We start from the raw sequence: 19,184 nt of genomic DNA on the forward strand, positions 1-19,184 counted from the left end.
ATGCACAAAATATTTATAGAGTATTATTTAACCTTGTCAGTGGTGATCACCTACATAGCCTGATATAGCATATTCCTCAGTGCCATAGAATTGGTAACTAAAACAAGTTACTGACAAGTAACTTGTTTTAGTTACCAGTAAAACATCAGTCTATTGCTGCTGTTGCATGCAAACATTTTACTCCTCTGACTTATTGTCATTTGTGCAGACGTCGACTCCAGGAAATACACATTAAGTACATTTTGATGGACATATAAAAAGTACATTTCCCCACAAAGTCAACAATATAACGGTAGGCCTACGTATAACTTTTGAGATCTTCATTTCTTTTGTCTGTATGACAGGTAAGCTCTAACTGTATAGAGCGATTTCATCACAAACACACACATTTTCATATTTTATAAACATAAGAAATTGTTGTTGGGGTGCTTCAAATATACACAAAGTGGTTTATTCATGGAATAAGCAAAAGTGATTCACACAACACTAAAATTCTGGTCAAGGTCCTGTAACCAGTTCCTGAATATATAAAAGCTCTGCTTGTGCTTTCCTGGGAAAAATCCTCTGGCACACACCAGAGTTTTATTTATTGGAACAAATAGATGAATGCCACCCACAGAAGCAAATCAACTAAAACCTAAATAATAAGATATCACAGTTCTGCACACACTGTTTGGCTGTCAGGCGATCTCTGTGAATTGCCCAGCTTTACTTCAACTATGTTACCAAAATGAGAATAAACAGGAACTTGCAGGGAACCACATCAATTAAAAAGAAGTTCACCCCGTGGAGGATTAAATTTGACAGCAGTGATGCACCAGTCAGGGAGAGGGTTTCACTTTCAGGTCGTGACTTCTGCACTAACATGAGAGATGTGAGTGGAAGGTGGTAATAGCATACGCTGAAACACATCCAGGTTTGGAGGGCTGTCCTTTTGCATGCCACTTACTGCATGTTGAGAGCTGATGGAGTCTGTAGATAATGTGGTACAGTGAAGGCCAAAGCAAACAGGCAGATCTTTTCCTCTGAGGCTGACTCAGAGTCTGCCTATAAGAGCTAAAGCCAATGTCAACACAACCCAGCTCAGACTTATATTGAATGTTAACAAGCAAACTGATGTTCCAAAACGAGGCTGGAAATAATGCTGACTTAACTGCTTCATGCTTTACTTGTAAAGTCACTTGGGTTATCTCAAACATTTTCTGTACAGTGATGTCTGTGACAGATGAGGTCAAACTTTTACACCAAATGTATTTAAAAACTATTAGAGCATCTTCAACTAGAAATATGTAATCCTCTAACACAACTGGACAATAATATCTTTCATAACTGACAAAACTACAGCAAACTTTAAAAGCAAAATCAGATGTGACACTTTGTTTAGGCCTTCATTTTCACAGTTAAAGAGTTCAAGTATTTATCTTCATGGCATCTCAAAAATGCTTACTCCTCCTTGCCTTGTGTGTTTTCATTCCTGTTCATCTTCTGGGAGAAAGGAGGAGTCTGTTTGTCCCTAACTAACGTTGGATAACATCCGCCAATCAGCATCTCATTCTCTCTGACTAGGCAAAACACATAAAAAGAGGTGTCCTGCATTAAGAAACACATTACGATCCAAAACAGGAATCTGAAGCAGAAATCATGGCTCCAGTGAGAGGCCTGTGGTTACAAAGAAAAATCCAACTCCGATATACAAGTGTATCTTGTGGAGTGGAAGGTGGGAGGTGTCCATTCAGTATCAGGAGAAGGAAATTATTTCTTTCACACATATACATACATATATTGTGTCTCCATATGGTTTGCAGTTTTGGTAGCAGAGCTAATATTTTCAAAACCGCAAACACCCCTTCAACGAACATGAAGTGCTTCCCCGAGTTGTTTAGAACTCTTCTTAATAAGTGCTTACAAATGATGGCAAAATGAAGTGCTATTTACAATACTTTGATCCATGTTTGATCTTTAGATCAGGCATTCACAATAGCTAATAACTCTCTGTTGATGTTTCACACTTGTACAATTTCTCTGCAAATCTTTTGTTTCTGGTGAAGTCAAGGAAAACAAAGTTGCATTTGGGCTTTGCCATATCCCCTAGATACTGTTTGCCCTAATTTGAAGTGAAATCCACATCACATCTGTGCTGTATAAACGGCCACCAGGACTGCTCGTTGTACAATTACTACACTTACTACAATTATCAGTTTTATTTGCTTTATCTACTAAAATTTAATTTTCACCTTCAAAGGACTTTTGCTAGTTTTACTTTAGTTTTGTTTAGTTTTAGTTTCAGTTTATATTTAGATTAAGAATTGGATGTGCACAATAGGCATCAGTGGCAAACGAGACAGTCAGCATTGTTGTGGGTGAGAGTTTCATTTGCCTTCTTTCATTCTGTTCTGTCACATTTGTGAACATGAACATAGAGTCAGTGTTAGTAATAGTTTTTAAGCACAATGAAAAACAGTATCCATGTCATATTAATTTCAAAACACATTGGAGACATGACATCCACAGCACAGTGACATAAGCAGACATGTGGAGGAACAGCTGTGCCAAGCAGTTTATGAAACCTGCAGGATGAGCGCTGGCAGAAGAGCAGAGACAGACCGATGGCAGGCATATGACACTTGGAGAAGACAGGACAGAAGGAAAATGTAAAGAGCTGGGAGAAACACTGAAAGCAAAGGCCATTCACTGGAAAGAATGACGGATGGAGAGAACTTTGTTAAATGCTGAAGCATGGCCGCAAGAACTGTTCTGGTTTCTTCAGGGGCCTAGTTGCACCCTAATGCCACCTTGTGGTCAAAAGCTCTTATAGCATCTATTAAAAAAAGGGTTGACAGAAAGATGATTCCCTGGGAAAGATGTAGCACTTTCTTTTATATTTTTTTACATCATATTTTATTAAAAACTGTGTCCAGTGTGTTTTTAATACATTTGCCAGGTATATTAAAACTAGCAAAAACATTTACAATCTAGATATTTCATATTCATGAGTCTGGTTTGGTATTGTACATACATATTTACAAATATTATAAAGTAACAATAAAATACCCAATTATAATCAAACAGCATATATAGTGTCATTATGTTGTGCTGAAGGGTAACACAGTTGTTATAGAAAATAACATGCTAACACTTTGGTCAGAATACACAAGTTGTCCTTAAAATAAAGTGTTCTGAAAGTAAATGAAATATATAGCATAACTCCAAACATGCTATAATATTAATAACTGCATGAAAAGCAACTACTAAAGTAAAAATTACCACTATTATTTTTCAAAGAAAGGCAATCTTTTATATACTTACATTTTCTGGGTTTAAAATATTTAGTAAAGGTTTCTTCACATAGCACTTTTCAAAACAAAAATTGAAGCTAGTTTCACAAAAAAGCATTCAGTGTAACATATCAGGCAAAAAAGCAAAAAAACAGAAATAAAATAGAAATGACAAAACAAAAGAGCAAAAACTGTTCAGAAAAGCAAGAGAATATATTTTCTTTTATTGTCAATTGATCTCCTTTCATTTTAAGTCAAGCTCTGGACACATCCAGACTCTAGCTAGCCGACCTAAGAGAGAGAGTTATTGTACGGTGAGAACAATTCAGAAGTTCACCTTGTTTTTTAGTAATAGCTAAAATGTTGTATTTAATTTTAAACGTCACTGGAAGACCATTAAGGCAGGCCATCACTGGAGTAATGCACTCACTAAAGAAATTTGCTTTTCCATTCTGAAGAAGAACTCCAGCACCCCTGCCGACAAAAGAGTATATTGAATTACACTAAAACATGGATCTGTTTATCAGCACTTTCAAATGATAAAACATGTCTGATCTTTGATTATTTCTTAATTGGCCCAAAAAGCCAATTAACAAATGTTTAGAGAATTGAAAGAGCTTTATGATGTTCTTTCGATTCTGCTAGTGTGAAGTCAACAACAATAGAACAGCAAAACATTTAACACAGGTTTTGTTGCATGAACGTTTTTATTTCCATTAGTGCCGAGAATAAGCTCAGAAGCATACTGCAGCAAAAGATATTTCTTTTGTTCCAGACTCTAAACATAGCTTTGTATTACCATTATTTTTAAAGGCACCTGCAGTTTACAGATTACAGTTTAATCACTGACAAAGCACATAACTTGAGTATGAATTGATGTGTTGGAGGTGACAGAAATAATAAATAATGAAAAATGAGGGTTGGTGATGAAACTCAATCCTAAATAAGTAGAAAACAGAAGAGTGACAGACATATACATATACCTTCAATGCAAAACATGATATATATTTTTTTTTATTGAGACGCTATCAATCCCAAAAATCTTGCAGAATTAGAATATTTACACATAAAACTGGTAAGATGTGGATGTGATATCCTGAAGGAGGAACCAATATTATTATTTCAATTGTCTGTAAGAGACAATGTCACTGGAAATACACAGTCTGATGAAACACAACACTTCCTGAGCTCTGTGCTGATTGTAAAATCTCTACCTACTGCTCTCAAAACACTACAAAAATATAAGATCAATAGAGGATGAATACTGCAAAGAAATTACTGTATATTCAGTATATAACTAACAAAGTATAAGGTGTCATCGGTATACAGTATGAGAAAAGAAATGTACAGCTTTCAGAAAAAAATGTTCTTTGAGTCTTTCTTTTCTTTAGTGGATCAAAAAAAGTTTACTGATTTTCTCATTGCACACCTTCTACTTCACCTGAAGTACAATTAGATTAGTCACAGGTCAAAGTGATGGTAAACCAGAACAAGAGGAGTCAGATTTACTTTAACATTCTTCTTATTTTGAACATACAAAACAAGTCTAAATAAAAAAATAAAAAAAATAATCTCATGATTTCAGTATATGAGAGTCTATATATCATCTTACATATAGAATGCTTAAAATCAACATTAGCTTTGAAGACTAAACAAACTCTGTCAATGTTTTCAGTTTAAATCAATGTAACCTAACCAGTGGAGCATTTTATTCACCCCCCATCCCCTTTAGCACCAACCAGTTTTTATAAAATTCTTAATTGCAGACTTGAAAACTGGAAGCATCCCAGCTTGAGATGACCTCACCCCTGCCTGTCAGCCAATACGGATGCATTAAAGACCAATAACGTCCTGCCTGTGGTCTACAAACTGTGTTCTGTGTATTTTTGTGGTCAGTGCTGTGCCAGTCCAGTGAATATTTACAGGCACTTTGGAAGCATGCAGAAATAATAACATATGACAGATGATGACATTACTTGGAGCTAAATTCAATCAACCTGCAAGTTGAGGCAACAAGTTTTTCCTTTTAAACTGTTTTTAGTATTAAACAACCTTTTCCACACAAAAGTCAAATGACTGAAATATTATTGTGTGATGACATTAAAGAAATAGCTTGACATATTGGCAATACAGAGAGTTACACGAGAAGACCGATACCACTCTTATACCAATAGCTTAGCATAAAGACTGCCCCCCGGGGATCAATAAAGTATTTCTGACAAGGGAAACAGCTAGCCTCTTTCAGCTAGCCAGGTTTAGGAAGTCACTGTGCCTGGCCAAGAAACAGTCTGTCATAACCCCCCCCCCCAAAAAAACCCCAACACTTTTTGTTTTTACACAGTTAATTATACAAAGTGTGTGGATTATACAAAAGATATAGAATATGTTAACTAGTGAGCTTTTGAGGTGGAGAAATTTTTTACCTTTGGGCAGAGCCAGCATATAAGTTTCCCCCTAGTCATGACGTTTAGCTAAGCTTCGCTGAGCTAAACGTTTCCTGGCTGTAGCTTTATATTTAAAGTGGTATCATTCTTCCCGTCTAACTAAAAAAGGGGAAATAGCATGTTTTCCAAAATGCTGTACTACTACTTTAAACTGAAATTAGCCCTCAGAAACATTATACAACAGTGCCTTAAAAAACAATGAAAAATAAAGAGAAGGTGTGCCTGGTGGTTCACCAGCGTACCATGAAGCCTACTCTACTGAGTCCTTACCGCAATCACCCTAGGTTCAAATGCTTTGCTGCATGTAATCCCCTCTCTCCACCCTGCCTTTCCTATCTCTCTCTACTAACACTGTCAAATAAAGCAGAAATGCCAAAAAATTACCTTGAAAAAAAAGAGACAAATAAAGAGAAGACACAGAGGCAGTTTTTCATCTTCTCGATAATACAGCATATATTTACCTCATCATCCATGTACAAGGTGTATCAACTTTGCAAATTAACCAAAAACTAAAATCAACTATCACAAAGATTTTAAATTACCTATCCACTCAAATGAATAATATTGGCCTATGATATCATATGGAATACAATGACAGAGCACACCCAAAATACTTTTTGCAAACACATGGCATGTTTATGTCTTCATTTGTGCCCTTTGACAAAAAGGAATGATAAAACTAAAATAAATAGACCTGGCATGAGCCTCCTTAGATACTGCCTCTTTCTTTGCTAATAAGTATTCAGTGTTTCATTGCCTGAGAATTTGCCCATAGTTATGTTAAGATAAGTAAATAACCAATGGTGTGAAAATATGTTTTCATTTAAACTGGTGTGGCAAGAGGTCTCTAATACTGAGAGGAATGATTTTAGGAGGCTTCCAAATTGTTGAGGATCCACCTCTGTCTGTGTCCTGTCTCAAAGTGTCTCAGACCCAGTACTGGTTCTTTTTCAAGGCCGGATTTGTTGTCCGACAGTGCTGCAACAACTCTGGGTCTGCATCTTTGGAATCCATGTTGGACATAGGTATGTTATTGGCTGGGTCAGTTTTGCGAAAGGTTTCTGTGCCGGCCACCTCTCCATTTTTGGGCTTGGATGCTGCTGTCTGGACGTTGTGCTTGCCGGTCTTGTTTTTACGGATCAGGTAGTATGCCAAGATGGCTGCCAGCAGCAAGAGGAGGAGGATTACCAGGATCGGGATGAGAATAGACCAGAAGTTGCTGCGCCGGGAAACATGGGGTTTCTTGTGGGAAGATGTTGTAGTGGGGGCATCTCTGTGGGGCCAGTCCATGTCGCCCCTCCAGTGGGGACTAGCTGGAGTGGAACGAGGGGAACCAGCCACACTGGGAAGATCATTACTGTCCTTTGATGAGGCTTCTGAGGGAATCCTCAACAACGTGGCTGGGTAAACCCCAGAGGCATTGTAGGGGCCTGTCTTGAACGATAGCACACATTCTGCAGGGGGAACCCCATAGGCTTTGAGCAAGAAGCGAGCCTCGTCCTGAGTGACACTACCTTGTGATCTGGAAGAGCTATTTGCAATTTCCATAGCTATACGGCCCTCATCCAGGTCCTTCTGGCTGAATGTGTCCACTGGCTGGCCTGCCTCAGGACCTCCAGACCTCACAAAACGAGCCTCTCTTGGCTGTTGGATGACAGTGAACGTGGGGGAGGTTCTGGTCTTGTTTGCCAGGGGAGTTGCATCCAGAAGCTTCCTGTCCAGTTGGACAAGAGCACCTTGGGGTAAGAGAGGATCCCGGGCAATGTTGGCCAGAGGCTGGACTGTGATGTTGAGGACAGAGGAGACATTAGCAGCCCGCTGCGGGCTACAAATGCAACACTGTCTCGAGGTGAAGTGGACTTGACAAAGCGGACACTGACTCTGCCTTCTTTGATCTGTGTCTGGGTGAAGGCGGATGTAGGCTGCCGATCTACCATGACAGCTGCATACTTAGGAACACTTGTGATCTTGTAAAGGATGTCCTCCTCAACAGGGCCCCCAGTAGTGGCCCTCAACATCTCCTCCGTCACCAGGGTCTCATCATCGCCTTGTTTCACCTTAATCTCAGGGGCTTTGTCAAGAACCAGGGTGCGAGCTAGGATGCCAATGTGGAGCGTGTGTGGCTTTGTTTGGTGCTCTCCATCTGACACAATGAATTCCACAAAGCCATTGGCAAGGCTGCCATCGCTGAAGAAGCCCACCTGCCCACGGTTGACCATCTCTTGTGTGAACTCAGAGATGGGGTCCATTGTGAGGGAGTCAACTAGTCGACCGTTGCTAGGGGCTTTGGTCACTTTAAAGTGCACCTCGTCTGGTGGACTGTCCTCGTCTTGAGTGTTAAGATGCATCTGGGTTATGATAGTCATGGAGCCTTGAAGAACCTCCAAGAGCATGTCTATAGTGACTAGTTCGGGAGGATCAGAGCCCCGCCGTTTGATTGAGATGTTAAAGATCTCCTCTAGGACACAAATTCGGCAGGTGAGGCCACACCACGGCTCTCAGACTTTAGACGGGCCCTGAAAGAGAAACTGTCAAAAGAGGCCCCTGAGTCATCATGGAGATACTCCAGGTTTCCTTGATTTATATCTTCCTGCATGAAGGATGGGGCATTACGGGGAAGGTCCTGACCATCCAGGGTGATACGTCCGTGGTCAGGGAAACGCCTAATCTCAAAAACCACATCCACATCACCCTGCTCATCTTCATGTAGGCTAGCCAGAAGGTTGGAGGCGTCAAGAATTGATTCGTCAATGGCTTTCCTCTGTCCTTGCACAATTTCCAGACCTGAGCGGAAACAATAAAAACAAACAGAATTAAATGTCATCAAATTCAGTTTCCAAAGATCCTTTCTATCTAGTTTTGTCTGTCTCTTGTCAATATTTAATTATGCAGCACACAACATATTTAGGCTGCTGACACATTAGGAGAGACAGATGGAGCAGGCGGCTTGTTGTTTTGGCAGCAAAAGAAGCAGAAGATAAATCCCTTTATAACTTTGTACTATTCAGGCAATGAAGAATTATATTATATATATATATATATTATATACACAATATGAATTTTATTCTAAAATAAAAATAAAATAAAATGAAGAACATGTAAAATTTTCCAGCATAATGACAAATTAAATAGAAATACATATGAATGTGAATTTGATCAGAACATACATCTCTTATCATGGGATTATTTCCAGATATTTTAATAATCAATAGTGACTCAATTGTGACTGCCAGGTGAATTTTCCAATCTGAGAACAAACTTGATGTAAATTTAAATCAAGCTGCCATAGAAATTGGTTGACAGCAGAATCTTTTAATGAGAATTTGTATACATCAGCATATTGGTCTTAGAAATTATGTTTTCAGAATAAAATCTCTTTAAAACATTACAAAACTGCAAAACATCAACACTTTTTGACATTTTCACGAAAACAGGTATGTTGAATAAAATAATTATAAATGGAGTCACATGACTACAGTACTTGAGTCAGTCAGTCACGCCACAACCTACAATTAGTACTGTCCAATGTCTGTTGTATTAATGGTCTCATTATATTTGTTTTTGAGGCTGTAAAAGAGCTTGTGTGCTCAGCCAGTCTACCCTGTATGAATAAAAGTTAAATTAATGAATACACATCTGAAATATCTATTTAAATAAACCACGGCTGCAAATGGTGAAAACAATATTTCCACATTGCTACTCCAGAGCTATTATTTTAGGCGGAGCCCTCTAATGGGGTTTTACAGGCTTAGCCACAAATCTCTGAATCTCAACATCTGTGGAAATGTGTATACAATAACTACGAATGTGTGAAATGTGTGATAGAGTGGCAATTTATTTGGATACTCATTTATTAAAATAAAAACATACCATTCTGTCATTTGAAAACATTATGTTATTTTCTAATTTTGTCATTTACCTTTGTTCTTCCACAGCTGTGAGGAGGTGTTGCTGTGAGCAGCATAGTAAGAGATGGTGATGGGCAGGATGTGACGGACCTCTGGGGCTGGCTGGGATGACAGAGTAAGCTCTATGGAGTCCCTTGCTACCCAAAATGGTTCCTCAGGTATCTGGTGCTCATAGTAGACTGCTCCTGACTCCAGCTGTGTGTTAGGGGAAACAGAATCAGAAGATAAGATGTAAACTGTAAGCTGTTTAAAACTCATAATAACATAATTTGCAAGTTTAACACACTGGCGTGGATAAAAGCATTATAAAAGAAAATTATCATCCAATAAAGACAGCAAAGTTTACTTTATTATATTGTGGCACGTGTCTTTTGGAAAAATATTATTCAGTTTCCGTTTTCAGTATCCGTTTTAATATACACATAATGGGTATTTTGGCCAAACATCTACTATACCATTCCAGGTTCCAAAATCCAGGATTTTATCTGTTGATCTTGTCAATATGAGCTTTAATTTTGACACCCCGTTTGCAGTCACTAGTTAATGACTGAGTTTTTATTGGAGTGATTTTGAAGACACAGACATTTTAGTTTGCTAAAATATTTTATTGCTCTTTTTCCCTCTGACATTTGTGAGCCCCAATGTAAAATGGGAGCTCAAATGGCTGCAGCAGTGGTTTGGCTCAGCTGTACTGGGATCCGGATTTGAGAACTGGAATGTGACGGCCTGTGTTCGCTCTCTGAGGTCACTGTGTCCCAAACTCAACTCTTCTCTCTCTTACATACACACACACACACGCACGCACGCACGCACGCACACACACACACACACACACACACACACACACACACACACACACACCCACACCCACACCCACACACACACACACACGCAAGAGTATATTCATGCATGCACAGCAATAGCTATGAAGAAACAGTCTTGAATCAGATGGAGATGAGAGTGAGAACACACTGCCACCATGGCAGACAAACGCTGGGCATATGTGGTCAAGTTGTGTATACCATAATCCTAAACCAAATTCATTAAATGCAGAAAATACCATCAGAATGTTTTGATATACACATTTGTTTCTTTTGGTTAGCTTATCTGAGTAAGATGAGAAAAACAGAAGTGCTTCTTTCCTTTATAGACAATCAGTAAAAAAAGAAAAAAATTTCAGTGAACAAAGGAGCTCTTTGAAATCAAGGGCCACACCCTGATGAAGAGTTTTGTCGACACACGTAGGTGTCAGCCATTTAAAACCAAAGGCATTTTATTATACTCAAGAACCAGAGTGCCTGGAATTTTCTTTCCTTTGTGCATGTAAAAATAAAAAATACTGTAATAAATTCCTTGAAAACACTTAATTTGTTAGGTATTATTGTTTGCCTGTGGCCCCTTGTATATTTGAATCTTCTTCAAGCATGCCCATTACATACAATGGCTTTGACAGAGAGATAGATTTATTTGACAATAATAGGTAAATAATAAGGAAAATGCAAGACTGCAGTCACCCAGTCCTGTAAAATCTCAAAGAGCTAAAACCTTACTAGCATGAACAGTTCATGCTAAAGATGAACCCAATGAGCCTAAACAATGAGGCCCCCTGCTGGTGAAGAAGAGTGTTGATGCCTCACATGTGAGTTTAAAAGATAACTGAAGCAACAAAATGGACTGTGGTTTTAGATTTGGTTTTAGTCTGTTGATGCTTGGTACAAACCTAAGAAAAAAACTACAGTGTATGTGAGTACATTTCTAATAGCTATAGAAAGATTTAATGGTCTCTCCAAAATACATGAAGATGTCCATTTCATGTTTTTTATTATATGATGATTTACAGGCAACAGCAAGTTTTTTGTTTGCATTGTAATGTTATATGTAAGAAATTATGTTCTTGTCTCACAAAGGTTTCACCACACTATAGTATGTGTCTTAAGTCCATGTGGGTTGGACACTTGCATATGTATCCTACATAACATGGTTCAGGTTAGGAAATATTGTGTTCGTTGTTAAAACAAAACCGATGTTGACTGTTGGTAGGAGACTGGATCCAAACCAGTCTTCAGTGTGATTATCAGACACTTTTTACCAGCATAATCAGTTATTAGGAAAACGTAACATAGAGTAGGTCATTTTCAAGTGTTTGAACAAACGTCCAATACTGTTGTTCTGGTGAGCACATTCTTTGCAGTCATCATTTTTCTGTTATGTAAGCAAACTTAGTTATGGCTGTTTTAGTCTGGAATGAGTGAGCTTTACTTTCGAGTTTATTGCACAGACTTCTCCGATATAAATAATAATGAATTAAAGTGGCATTATGTCTTCTTATACTGTATGTCCGTCTGATGGTCTTTGCAGCAGATGACTAGGGTGCCTTTAACATATATGACTGCTTAGTAACACACACTCACTATCAAAAGGAATGTTGAAAGTGAAAGTGGAGAGGATTTAGTTGAAAAGAAAATGGTTACAAAAAAAACAATAGTTGAACTTAAAGTGCCCCCTCAAGCAACAGATTATTTTTAAAAAATCCATTAAAAGATATTTTTTCCTTTTGCATTTTTTTGGCCACAAGCTTTTTTAAAAACTATGTTTTGCTTTAATGTATTTTACTGTTTACTGTTGTTTTTACTGTATAATTTATTATCATTAAAGATTATTGTAGAACATTCATCTTACAGTTTTTTTCAATTGCTAACCTGCATTGGTCAAAACTGACGTCACATTGTCAAAACTCTTCACACAATCCACATACAAGTGTATGTGGACCAAACTGTGAATAATTTTTCATTGCTTTCACACAAAATGTATTCAGTGACCACTTTCTCCAAAATCCATGAACTCTTTCCCCATTACTACTTCACCACCTGCAAAACACTATATATCTGCAGCACAACATACTGTGTCCAAAACTGTTAAAAACACATTCAAAACAAAATGTTTGCAAATTTCCTGGATTTTTGCTGTAGCTGGACAGATATATATAGAAAATATTTGCAGAACATTTACATCCATTTTATGTTTTAGAGAAATATGTGTAATGTTTTGAATGTGGTTTTACTGTAAAACTGCAAGCTGAGAGTAAAGCAAGAAATGTGCTTTATTTTAGCAGAATTGGTTCAAGGGGATGCTACATCAATTACAGACTGTGGTCATTGGTCATCACAACTGAAAAAAAGTGTATTGCAGCACTGAAATGCCAGAAACTTCTTTTTTTCACAAGTAAATTACTAAATGTAGTTCTGATTCATTCTTGTAACATATGTTATGGTACAGTCAATACAGTTTTTCTCATTTGCTAAGACACACTAAATGAAACTGGGATCTGCTTGATCTTCATCATCACATTATTAGCACAGCAGAAGTCAGAACACTTTTTCATTTGTTTCACACATTTTTCACACCCTTTGTCAAAACAGTTACCACGGATCTCATTGAAACACCCCGAACTCTATTAGATTCACTGTGTTGAACAAAAGGAAAACATCTAATCACAGCTGATAGAAAGTACTTGCATAATTATAAATCTCTATGCACCTGTGTGAAACTCATTTGCACAACTCTTCAATCAGCAATCAGTCCCCATCCATCTATAAAAGATGCCACCTCTGTGTTGCTATTTGCAAGCATAGATCAAAGAGGCCATAGGCACGGAAGGAGAGCAAGAGGCCATGGCAGAGGAGTTTGTATGCGTGGTGGAGGAGCTGCAGCAGCAAGAGGACGAAATCGAGCTCAAGTTTCAAATAAAATTCAGGCAAAAATTATTGACCATGTCATCAATCATTTAGAGAGGCTGGACAAAGGGTCCAGCCCCTTCTGAGTTGGAGCACTGTGGCATCTATTGTCAGGCCTTTTCGGAATGAGAACAGGTAATTCACAGTGTTACTGTAATGTATACCACTGTGTATTTCAGCTTTACTGGATTGCCCTATTAGCAGAACAAACTGTGTCTACAGTAATGCAGATGTTTTATCAATCCCATGTATGTGACTGCCATACAGTAATGTCAATGCTTTGACATGCTTTTTGCTTTTACTTTATAGAATCCACACATTACCACACACTGGTGGCAGAGGAAAGATATTTAGTATTGAACAGGAGTCTGCCATTGTAGAAATGGTAGTGGCAAACAATGCAATCAGACTGCGTGAAATCCAGACAGCAGTAATTGCAGATCAGGGAGCATTTAGAAATATAAACAGTGTGAGTTTGGCAACTATAGATCGAGTCCTTAAACGAAACCATGTCAGAATGAAGCAACTGTACAGAGTTCCATTTAAAAGAAACTCTGACATCGTAAAGGAGGCACAATTCCAGTATGTGCAGGTACAGATTTCTTATTGTAATACCTTGTTTACCATAGTTACATGCAACTGGAATAATTTGCTTTATGAATTTGCTCTTTTTCTTAGAGAATAATGGAGCTTGAAGCTGAAGGGGCACATCACAAATTCATTTTTGTGGATGAAGCCGGCTTCAACCTCAGTAAAGTGAGGAGACGCGGGAGGAACATCATTGGGCAGAGGGCACAGTGCCAGGTCAGAGGGGTGCCAATATCACCATGTGTGCTGCCATCTCCAATGATGGGGTCCTTTGCCACATACCAACTATTGGCCCATACAATACAGAATGCCTCATCACATTTCTTGATGCATTGGAAGAAATATTGATTGCACCCAAAGAGAGAGGGCTGTTGAGGCCTGGCATGACTCCGTATGTCATAATGGGGTTTTTCACAACTCTCGCCTCGTATTATCACGCAATTCCTCCATGCATACTCGCCTTTTCTGAACCCAATCGAGGAGTTCTTCTCTGCTTGGAGGTGGAAGGTGTATGATCACCGGCCATATGAGCAGATGCCCCTCCTGGAGGCAATGAATGATGGTTGCCTGGCAATAGGTGCAGAGGACTGCCAGGGATGGATACGCCATGCAATGAGGTATTTCCCTCAGTGCATTGCAAGGGAAAATATGTTACAGGTTTCTTCCATTTTTTTCTCAGTCGCTTTGGTACATTTGCAAAACTATTTGTATTGGTAAACTATGGCTAAACTTTTGATGACAATGATTGAAAATGCACAAGGCTGTACTTTTTCTGTATGGCATAGTTCAATTTCAACAGTACAGAGTTACAGTAAGCATTGCAAGAGATTGGACAGGATTCACAGTTACACTTTTAGTGTATACACTGTAATTTGTTGACAGAGCATGTCTTTGTGACATAAACAAACAAGACTATTTTACAGCACTGCATAGCACAACGGAAACAACTACAAAATAAGAAATGGAAACATGAAAATACCCTCTCCGGTTGATGTTCCTGTCTATTGGGCCACATTTACAAAACAAGTCTAATAGACATACGTAGGAAAATGCATATTATGACGTGTTCAACCATTTTGCATGTAGTGACTTACGCAATGACATATAGTAAGCAATTGATAATGTAGGAAACAGCAGACAAATGTACATAATAATTTGCATAAATGTGTCAAAGCATGTGCAATTTGCAATTTCTGAAAAATTGCTTTTACATATGATGTGCACAAGTGACTAGATGATGTGGAATTTGAACAAGTAGAATTTAAATTCTGATCTGAGAAATTTATCAATGTGACTGAAAACAACTGTATTCTGTAATGAAATACTGATTTATATGAAAATATCAGTAACATTTCAAGAATAAAAGTTCAACAAATTTACTAGTTAGTTAGTGTTTTGTAGGTCAGTGTGTTATGAGTGAGATTGCATGCTTTCTGAGTGGGTATTGTTGCCAGTGTTTTGGCTGAACAAGTTTATTTTGAGGCTTATATGAAGTGTTTTGGTGGTTTGAGTGACTTTTGGAGGTGAGATTAACTGTTTGGCCAGGATGCATGTTGGTAATGCAGACTGTGTGAAGAGTTTTGAAAAAGTGGCTTCAGTTTTGACCATCGCATTTTAGCAATTGAAAAAAACTGTAAGAAGGTAGGAAGTGAAATTGATTAAATGTCTCCCTCAAAGAAATACATCCCAGAAACACACATTTATCATAACACGCAGAAAAAGTAATTACCTGTGATTGTGAGAAGCGGGTAATTTCCTCATACTGGCTCCTGCCATTGGCCAGGATAAGTCTTCCCAAACGGGGTGGGCGGATAAGTGAGTAGCTTATCTCATTTCCATCCTCATTGGTTACAGCCCCCAGATTGGCACCCGTGATGGGCTGCCTTGTTCCTGTGTAACACACACACACACACACACACACACACACACACACACACACACGGTCCTCTGAGTGCTGAGATGACTCTGTGGAAAATGGCCTTTTGGAAGTGTACTCGAGCTTGTGATATTAAGCAGAGTCTGGAATTGCCTCAAACTTTAGCGGTTACAGTAACTCATGCACATTGCTGTGCAGAAGAGTTTCCTGATGGTGAAAGTTTCATTCCAAAATGTTATCCAAGCTTTCAAGCTCATTTCCTGCGTCATGCATAAAAGTAAAGTTTGTTATGAATAGAGCTGAGGTTATTGCTTGTGCTGACACTTGTGCTCATGAAACAGTTTCACCTCTCAAAAGTTTAAATAGTGACAGGTACATTTTATTTTCAATGTATTTAAACTAACTTTGATGCGCTACTTAAATCAAGCACCTACTGTAAAAGGAAGAGTAATCTTAAAGACTGTATAGCTTTTCTAAGAAGTAAAATTACAATATTCCCCTTATGAATAAAACCTGAATTCTTAAGATATAAAATGCACCCTTGCTGAATTCAATACACTCAGGAGTTTTGAAGCTACAAGCTTTCTTAGTCGGGTATGACCAGTAGCTTGTAGTGGCTAATCTTAGCATAGATATTAATCAGTGAGTTTAGTGGCTTTTTGACTTTTCTCTACTTGTTCTCCAGTTACACAACATTTTAGCATGTTTCAGATTAACATAATAATATGCTTAAACTGATTCTGATGACAATTGAAGTGAAGTGATGACACTTCTGGCCACAGTGGCTACTGTTCAGCATAGGTTACATTGTCTCAAATTAAATTAGTAGAAATAACTAAAATCCAAAACTCTTTGGCATATTTACTCTGACACAAAATTGACACTACATCTAAGTCAGCAGAATTTTCTACTACGGGGTATTGGGGCTATTGTAGATTTAAATAATTATGGAGCCTGGGGAGGGTGTAATATTCAGAGAAAAAAAATCTGAATTTCTGAGATTAAAATGTTAAAATGTTTTGAGAAAAAAAGTGTAATGTTTTGATTTCCTACAACTGATATTTTATCCCTATAACCTGCACATCAGTAGTGGCCACCACCCATGGACTACAAATGATAATTTGCTTTAGCTATATCTGATACAATACATGTATTGTACATTGTCCTTGCTAAATAAACAATAACCAAACAAACTAAATATGCATCATTCAAATTAAGTTAAGGGGAATCAATATCACCCCACGTGAGTTTTACACAAGATCAAAACAGACTTCCCAGACCAACTACATTAAATGTAAGAAGGACAGAGGGACACTTTATTCATGGAACTCAAAGATATTGGGAAGAAAGTTGTATTTTGTGTTTCTTGTATTGTTGACTTTGATATTCCTTTATTTCCTTAATATATTTATTGGTATATTTCCTACTCTTAAGGAAGGAGAAGCATTTTTATTATCTGCACGCCAAATATACAGTTGTTGAGTTTTTGAAAAAATCCACTAAAAACATTTTATTAGCCAGTGGTTAAAAGGACTTTCAAGCTTGCTATGTACTGAAAAATTAATATTCGCAATAAAGGGAAAATTCAAGGACTTTGGAAACATGTGAAGGACTATTCACAGTAGTATTCTTCAATACAAGCACTCTATTTTTCACAAATGAATTACTAAGGTTTTGACAAAATGTAGGCAACATCATTTTTAGTTTGTAATTTTTATTTTTTGACTATGTTTTGTATGTCTGTCATAGATACAAAAGAGAATAAAAATAATGGTATAAGGAACTATTAATATATTGCTGTAAGGACTAAGCTGAAGAAGTGACCGCACAATTGGCACTGTGGTTATCCTTTCATCACCGACATCTTCATGGCTCAATATCTGAAGGATTCTGGCATCTTACCTGGAAATACCATGAGCTCCTCCTGCGTTACCATGGTGATGGTGAGAGGCCTGGCCGTGACAACAAATCGGTAGAGAGGAGACGTGTGCTCTCCGTCTGTCACTGTGAAACTGAAACCACCAGAATCCTCCCCTGGAGAAACAGAAGAGTTTGGATGTTACTTACTGGTCATTTAGTTAGGTAATTTATTAGTCTATTTCTTTCCTCTTATATTTTCATTTATATTATTCTGCTTATGTATATCTGCTACTTACTAATTTAGAAAAGCAGAATGTAATTTGCAGAATGTAACTTGCTATACATTTGTAGTAAATTATACTTCTATTTGGCACACTAAAGGGACAAATAAAGATTACTCTCAAGTACTATTTTGACACAAAATGTCCACAGAATATCTGTGGGGCTTAATAAGGTTGTCGATCAATACCAGTGACTATTGATTAATTTCCCAGGTATTGAGAGTTCTGCTTAGAAACACAGACACTTGTGTAGAAGGTGAGATGTTCTACACAGTAATGTTTGTTGTAATACCAGCAGTCTAAGATAGATGCCGATAAAGGTCTTAGATTAATATACAATATACTAATGCAAAAAAGTCGAATAGAGGCATTATATGACTGAACAGTTACTTCCTGTCCTCTTAACCTAGTGGACTCACCCTCGTGAATGAAGATGACCTCCCCTTTGTTTATATGAGCCTGTGTGAAATTTAGTATGCTGTACTCAGGCGCTTCTTTCAACGCCACCATCCCATTGGTTGGCACCTCAACGTGGTAAACCAGTTCCTCTGCAGTGGTATCAGCATCATCAGTGTTCAGCATGCTGGTGGTGATGTCAGCTTCCTCTCCAGCAAGAACCTGTGAAATATCAAAGACAGTGGGAGAGAGAGAGAGAAACGGAGATGAAAATATACCACAGATTACTTAGTCTGAGTTATGTTTGGAGGAATGTAATTAAGGCCAGGTGTCATGAGTTTATTTGAAAATGATTAGAGGCTGCTTAGTGTATATAAGACAAAATGATGCTGTCTGTTAACATGTGTCGGAAGTTCTTCAAAGTACAACAGTAATTTCTTATATAGATAGAAACAAAGAAACAGAAACAAGCAAAAAAAGCCAGCCAAACAGGGAACCAACAGGAACACAAGAAATAGTCAATTCCTACAAACATCCTACAAACAGCCACCTCCAAAGTAACAATTTTAGAGGTTAATTATTTCTCTCTGGCAGTCTAGACGCTCCTGTTATCAGAAGATGGAGCACAGCAGTGCAGGCTGAACGACTCTCCCTGGGTGGAGAGGGCTTTAATGGAGTTCTAATGGTTGGCTGGCTGAAAGGAGCATTAATTGAAAGAAATGGGCCAGATCCCCAGAAAGACATTCTTAAATAGCTGGAATCAGTTGGGAGAGTGAGCCGAGGGTACCCTGCAGTAAGAGGTACGTATCGATCTCGAAAGCC

The 19,184-nt window shown here is 38.1% G+C and overlaps 1 protein-coding gene across 1 annotated transcript in view; it reads right to left on the reverse strand.

Moving 5' to 3' along the window:
• Positions 1–3,963: 3,963 nt before the first annotated feature.
• Positions 3,964–19,184, reverse strand: part of cspg4 (chondroitin sulfate proteoglycan 4) — a 74,457-nt gene continuing 59,236 nt past the window's right edge. The window contains 7 exon segments of the mRNA XM_038706402.1: positions 3,964–7,539; positions 7,542–8,187; positions 8,190–8,503; positions 9,639–9,822; positions 15,679–15,839; positions 17,728–17,859; positions 18,386–18,584. Coding sequence (XP_038562330.1) covers positions 6,647–7,539; positions 7,542–8,187; positions 8,190–8,503; positions 9,639–9,822; positions 15,679–15,839; positions 17,728–17,859; positions 18,386–18,584 — 2,529 coding nt within the window. The 3' untranslated portion in view covers positions 3,964–6,646.

The sequence above is a fragment of the Micropterus salmoides genome, unplaced genomic scaffold, assembly GCF_014851395.1.
Source record: "Micropterus salmoides isolate LMB-PRFRI ecotype aquatic unplaced genomic scaffold, ASM1485139v1 Ms_hic_scaffold_8, whole genome shotgun sequence".
Classification (NCBI taxonomy): domain Eukaryota; kingdom Metazoa; phylum Chordata; class Actinopteri; order Centrarchiformes; family Centrarchidae; genus Micropterus; species Micropterus salmoides.